The sequence below is a fragment of the Eptatretus burgeri genome, chromosome 1, assembly GCF_056783735.1.
Source record: "Eptatretus burgeri isolate ZD-2024b chromosome 1, Ebu_testis_v1, whole genome shotgun sequence".
NCBI classification, from domain to species: Eukaryota; Metazoa; Chordata; class Myxini; order Myxiniformes; family Myxinidae; genus Eptatretus; species Eptatretus burgeri.
The window spans coordinates 66126374-66133873 of record NC_140961.1 but is presented as its reverse complement, the minus strand read 5'-3'; the positions used below and the strand labels follow the sequence as shown (position 1 = coordinate 66133873).

Sequence of the window (7500 nt, the reverse complement as noted above, 5' to 3'; positions counted from 1 at the left end):
ACGTCGAAAAGCAAAAAGAGGGGTGGCAAAGGCCAAGGAAAAGGCATATGACGAGCTGTATGAGAAGTTGGATACAAAAGAAGGGGAAAAGGATTTATACCGATTGGCAAGACAGAGGGACCGAGCTGGGAAGGATGTGCTGCAGGTTAGGGTGATAAAGGACGCAAATGGGAATGTGCTGACGAGCGAGCAGAGTGTGTTGAGAAGGTGGATGGAGTACTTTGAGGAGCTGATGAATGAAGAAAATGAGAGAGAGAGAGAGAAGGTTGGAAGAGGTGGAGATAGTGAATCTGGAAGTGGGGTGGATCAGTAAGGATGAAGTGAGGACTGCTATGAAGAAGATGAAAAGTGGAAAGGCGGTTGGCCCAGGTATACCAGTGGAGGCATGGAAGTGCTTAGGAGAGATGGCAGTGGGGTTGTTAACCAGATTGTTTAATAAAGTCTTGGAAAGTGAGAGGATGCCGGAGGAGTGGAGATTAAGTGTGCTGGTTCCGATTTTCAAGAATAAGGGTGATGTGCAGAGCTGTGGAAATTACAGAGGGATAAAGTTGTTAAGCCACACCATGAAGTTGTGGGAAAGAGTAGTGGAAGCTCGGTTGAGAGGAGAGGTGATGATCTGTGAGCAGCAATATGGGTTTATGCCAGGAAAGAGCACCACTTTATTTACATTTACATTGTGTGTTTGTGGATTTAGAGAAAGCTTATGATAGGGTGCCAAGAGAGGAGTTGTGGTATTGTATGAGGAAGTCGGGAGTGTTGGAGAAGTATGTGAGGATCGTGCAGGATATGTATGAGGACAGTGTGACAGCGGTGAGGTGTGCGGTAGGAATGACGGACCGGTTTAAGGTTAAAGTGGGATTGCACCAAGGATCGACTCTGAGCCCTTTCCTGTTTGCAATGGTGATGGACAGGTTGACGGACGAGATCAGACTGGAGTCTCCATGGACCATGATGTTCGCGGATGACATCATGATCTGTAGGGAGAGTAGGGAGCAGGCTGAATCGAGCCTTGAGAGGTGGAGGTACGCACTGGAGAGAAGGGGAATGTTAGTCAGTAGGAGTAAGACGGAGTACATGTGCGTAAATGAGAGGGAGGGTGGTGGTATGGTGCAGTTGCAAGGAGTTGAGGTGGGGAAGGTGGATTGGTTTAAATACTTGGGATCAACTGTCCAAAGTAACGGAGAGTGTGGGAGAGAAGTGAAAAAGAGAGTGCAGGCAGGATGGAGTGGGTGGAGAAGAGTTGCAGGAGTGATTTGTGACAGAAGGGTAGCTGCAAGAGTGAAGGGGAAAGTATACAAGACGGTAGTGAGACCAGCTATGTTGTATGGTTTGGAGGCGGTGGCGCTAACAAAAAGACAGGAAGCAGAGCTGGAGGTGGCAGAGTTAAAGATGCTGCGATTCTCGTTGGGAGTGACGAGGATGGATAGGATAAGAAATGAGTGTATTAGAGGGACAGCGCAGGTAGGACGGTTTGGAAACAAAGTGAGAGAGGCGAGATTGAGATGGTTTGGACATGTGCAAAGGAGGGAAACGGAGTATATCGGGAGAAGGATGTTGAAGATGGAGCCGCCAGGCAGGAGGAGAAGAGGAAGGCCAAAGAAGAGGTTCATGGATGCGGTGAGGGCGGACATGCGGGTGGTTGGAGTGTCAATGGAAGATGTGGAAGAAAGAGCGAAATGGAGACAGTTGGTCCGCTGTGGCGACCCCTAACGGGAGCAAGCCGAAAGAGGAAGAAGAAGAAGATATATATATATATATATATATATATATATACACATACATACATAAATATATATACAAGCCGGTAGGCGGACATGGGTAGTCGGCCGTTGCTAGGCAATGGAGGGGTCCATAGTAACGGTTCTTCCTCACACATAACTAGGACATACCATGAACCTACCATACCAGTTTCATGTATATCTGACTTATAGTCTCTGAGATATAACGAACTTCGTTTTTTTATTGTTTTCGACCAGGGTTCATTCAAAGTCTATCTTCTCCGACAGTTTTCAAAGGATCCGGCTGGAAATTTTTGACAATATGGCTGAATCTACTGCCCACAGTCGCTCGTGGCCCGATTTTTGATTTTCGAAAAAAATAATTTTTTAAAGATTTTTCAAAGATTCCAATGTCCCGTTGCTTGGTAGTGTCCATAGCAACGGTTCTCATTTACACACAACTCGGTCATGGTATGAACCTACCAACCAAGTTTCATCGAAATAGTCATTGTATTAACGGAGCACTAGACCGAACAGACAGACAGACAGACAGACAAACATATCGACGGAAATACTGATAATAAGGGTAGAACAAATTTCAAAAAAAAAAAATTTAGAATTTTTTTTTTTGACATCGACTACCCAATATATATATATATACATATATATATATATATATACATATATATATATATATATATATATATATATATATATATATATATATATATATATATACACATATATATATATATATACATATATATATATATACATATATATATATATACATATATATATATATACATATATATATATATACATATATATATATATACATATATATATATATACATATATATATATATATATATACATATATATATACATATATATATATATACATATATATATATACATATACATATATATATATACATATATATATATATATATATATATATATACATACATATATATATATATATATATATATATATATATATATAGATATATATATAGATATACACATACACATATACATATATATATATACACATATATACATATATATATATACATATACATACATACATATATATACATACATACATACACATATATACCGTTCTTCCCCCTCGCACTACCTCCCCTTTCTCTCCCACTTGCTTTCCCTCCCATTTCTCTCACCCTCATGCTACCTTCCCTTTCGCTTGCCCTCGCACAGCCTACCCTTTCTGTTCCCCTTGCGCTCCCTCCCTTCTCCTCTCACACTTAATATCTCAATAAAGGAGACCATGAAAACTCAAAATAAACATTGGCAACTTTTTAAATGCCTGAGGCACATTGGTACACCTCAAGTGTAGCTTTCCTCGGAGCTAATTTCTCAGGCATTGTCTTGTTAGAACCAGTTTGTAAATACAACTGCCTTGGACTGAGATCATGACCCACCTATAGGCATGAACCTGGCTCAGGAACCGTTGCTGTTGCTCAGGTGTTGCATTTGCTCGTAGCTCTTTCACCACGACTCGGGATGGGTTGAAGCCTGCAAATATTTCACCAAGCAACACCTGCAAAAACCGGGTCCTTATCAAGAATAATGCAATGGAGTCATTCTTTTAAAGCATTTCACGTTTGAAATCTAAATTTTAACTCAATCATGACTTGTAATTTTTTTCTATACATTTTGTTCACAATGAAGTAGACAATGAATATATTGCAATGGCAGTGTAATAATTGTGAGCAGAAAAATTGTCCATAACCGGAGAACACCAACCTCATACCATTGGGGCAAATTGTATAAAGAATACAGTCAATACTTGAGAACTGAATATCAAAATCAGAGATAATACTTTTTCAACAGTTTGATATATTTGTAAAATACAGTGCCCTGCCAAATAAAATGAACTGATGAACCTTATTGTAAGTAAACTCAATTTTAACAATATGTGATACAAACACAATCAAATGGACTATATATATATATCTTTGTATCTGGTAGCATTCACTTTGGCAGGCATCAAATCAATGGTATGCTGTGCAGGGTGGCCATAAAGTCTGGAAACATAGGAGTGGTGAGGGAATGGTTGGATGATAATTTCCCAGACTGGACGATGTGACCCTGTGGAGTGGGCTGCAAGCTCGCCAGATCTGAACCCCCTTGATTACTTCTTCTGGGATATGCTGAAGGCGCAGGCTTTCAGTGAAAATCAGACACGAATCATCTGAGGTCACGCATCACGGATGCATGTGCAGGGATTGATGGAAATGCTGCATTAATGCACTGTGTTCATTGTAATTTTGCACAGCGCATTGAACTGTGCATTTCTCATGAGGGACAACACATTGAACATGTCATGTAATGTCATTGAACATTTCATGTATTGTAATGTAATGTCAATAAACTATTTATAATGTATATTCGCCTCTGTTTCCAAACTTTATGGCCACCATGTATAACAGTTCTTTGCAGATTTTTTCCAAATGGAGTGGATTTTGTTGCAGCTCTTGCACACGAGTTGGCATATCCACGTTGCGAGACATGTTCAATGACGTTCATGTCAAGACTGTGTGATGCCCAGACAAGAAGCTGTAGACAACTCCATGTCTTCCAGGTCGAGATAGTTCTGCACTTATGGCAAGTGGCACCATCTTCCTGCAGTAAATGTGTTTTGCACTGCAAAATTATTTGCTGGTGGAGTGGTAAAAGTGTTTTTGGTATACCAGAAAGATATACATGCTGCCAGATACCAATATATGTCGTCCATTTGATTGTGTTATCAAAAATTATTAAAATTTAGATTCTTTAAAATCAGGGACGTTCATTTTATTCTGGCAGGGCACTGCATAAAAGAAAGAGAGATTTAGAAGTCTCAATCATGCCTGAACATATGCAAGTCTGATAATTCATATAAGAGGTAGATTGGCATACCTATTTGTTGGAGAAATAATTCCATGGTAAGTGGAAGTATTTTCTACATTCATACACCATCGGAAATATGACTCAATTGGGCTCTCCAATTCCATCCTCCAAGTCTTGAGTCGAGTATGAAAACAAGTCCTTACGTTTGACGTCTGAGTCCAACTAAAAAGGAAGTCTAATTTGAAATGAATTTGAGCCCTAGGGATATATTTCCTACATTACTGGGATAGACTGTACAGTATTGCCTGAAGATGAGGTTATTGTGCCAAATGAGTGCCACAAGACATTGTTTTATGTGGTCACACACTGAGCATGATGTTAGATCAAATCTGTGGTGGTTTAATGACCCAATTTAAACAATTATTCAAGAAAATTTTCACACGAGTATTACAATGGAAAATTAGCCTTTATAAGGCATAGATTAAATTTGCATCGGCAGAAATATAAGGATAGTGAGCCCTTCTTGAAAGCAAGAGAGGAAGGTTCTTTCTCTTGCTCTGAAGGACTCATGCGCAAAATGTTGCTTCACCTTCTTCCCCATAGTGGTTAGCATAACTCTCTCAACCTTCAGTTGAGAAAATTAATTTATCCAAGTATTACAATGCCCAATGTCCATATGTAAAGACAATTAAAGGAAACAATCAAATACAGAGATGACAAATACCCTGCTGAATGTAGTCAAAGAGCACAGATTAGCCAATTATGATGGATTTCTCATCGGTTTGCTCAACTAACAAGAGTAAACATCAGTTTTATTTTGCTTCCCATTACAGTAAGCATAGCTTTGCCAACTTTCAGTTGATAAAACCTATTTTAGAAATAATTAATCCTGGAGATTGCTGTTCTGCAGAAACTTTGGTCACCATTCTCAAAGCAATATTGCAGTCTAACAGTTCAGCTGAACTGATTTGTTATATTGTGTTCATTTTGCCAATCAATCGGCAAATAGTTTTGAAAATATTAAGATCAAGATGTTTGCGTAACAGGTAACGACCGTAGATATTTTGTAGAACAGGTATACCAGGTAATGCATAACAGGTAACATCTTGTAGACGACAAAAAAGGTGACTAATGCATTGCTGAAAATTGTTTAGATTTCTATAAAGCATGACCACAAACTTTTGTTATTAAAAATAGTCAGTGAACAATAATCTCATGGATTTACATGAATTAATATGATTATCTGCCATGGACAGTCTTATTTTATAATTAACATCAAACATCAACACAAAATGGTTGTTCTAAAGCTTCACCTAAAAAGGCCTTTTTCAAGCTCTTAAATCTGGAGGACACCATGAATCCAAGGGTACTAAAATGTTTTCTTTAAATAATCTGTACTTGAAGGGATACAAATAAACCGTATCAACACAAGACTTAAAAAAACAAAAACAGAAAGAATAAAAGGTAAGGAAAGACATTTGTTTCACAGGCCTTGTCGTCATTGAACTAATTATAGCTTCCACAATGATCGAAGACTCATGGAGGAAATGTTCTCAATTGAATCAGCAACAAAAGAAAAAAAAACACGAAAATTGTCACTTCAGTTCCTTGATTATGTATAAATTAAAAGTGGCCATATTTGGTAAAGGGGATAGATAATGATGAATGAGAACATATGATTACACTGATATTCTGCAGGGATGCACAACGTTCTTGGAAAAAGGAGCTGAGACTGTCATAGCAACTAAACACCACCAGAGAAACTAAGATTAACAACTTTCCTGTTTCTTACTTTGGTTCTTGAGTGAAAATATCACCTCTGAGTCTGATATCAATCCAAAGCCATGAAGCCATAGTTACACCTCCATTAATGACGACAATAACTATTACCATAAATTTTTTCACATGAGGTACAAAGCAATGAAAAGGGCCTGCAAGTAAATGTTTCGCATGTACGTGTTAGTTATTCACACCTACCCCCTTCTTCTACGCATCTTTGATATGTTTTTGAGACATCGCTAACAAAAGTTCAGTTGCTCATCCATCTAGTTCTCTCACATGTTGAACTGACTTCTCATGAAAACACAGCTCCTGATAGACCAGCAGCCTTGAACATTATCCTTCTAGGTGCATGGAAGTGACCACAACAATAGCTATCATTATCGATATTGTTTTGGCATGACCACCTCCATGCATATGCACTGGACTGATTTATTTTATCATGATAGCTATCAATACCATCATCATTCTCGGTTTGACCAGGCCTTTGCTGTATTATATACAAAATCCAGCATAATATTCATCACACCCAACACTTTAAAGTTATACATTTCCATTGTATTGATACTGTCTTACCTTTATTGCCGTGCTCAATTATTTTGATGTTGAAACTGTTTATCAACCTGGATAACTTCACAAACAATCCTCAGGTATGGTTGGGTGCATTAAGAAAAAGATCATAAACACTGTACATATCATATGCCCATGTACGAGTCATTCATTGATACTTGTATCATCCACAAGCAACCCTCTGTCTCCACAACTTGGCTCTGCACTTTTCCCCTGTTCCTCCACTAATCCCTCCTCCCAGCAAATAAAAACAAAAACTTAAATAATTTTTTTAGAGCAATTGAATCTTAACAATTCAAATATCTTCCAATTTGTATCAAGCAATTAGAATAGGGTCTTATGTAGAGCATTCTCACCAATTGGAATGATGTTGTTTCACCACTACCATATTTTTAACAGTTGAAACATCATACAGGGTGTCCCAAATGTCATTGTGCACTAGAACATATAAACAAAATTATGAAGAATTATTAAGAAATAAATTTTACCTTGACAATAAGCGTTGAAAATGGTGCCCACATGCACGTAGACAAGCATCTACACATCACTGCATATTCGCGAACACATGCA

General features: G+C 38.1%; 1 protein-coding gene across 7 annotated transcripts in view; it reads right to left on the bottom strand.

Moving 5' to 3' along the window:
- The window catches only part of LMTK1 (lemur tail kinase 1), a 421666-nt gene that overhangs the window by 208310 nt on the left and 205856 nt on the right, over positions 1-7500 (bottom strand). For all 7 annotated transcript variants that reach the window (XM_085886592.1, XM_085886566.1, XM_085886575.1 and 4 more), the window contains one exon: positions 3171-3289. In XM_085886592.1, the coding sequence (XP_085742718.1) occupies positions 3171-3289 (119 nt within the window). The remainder of the gene's footprint in view (positions 1-3170; positions 3290-7500) is intronic.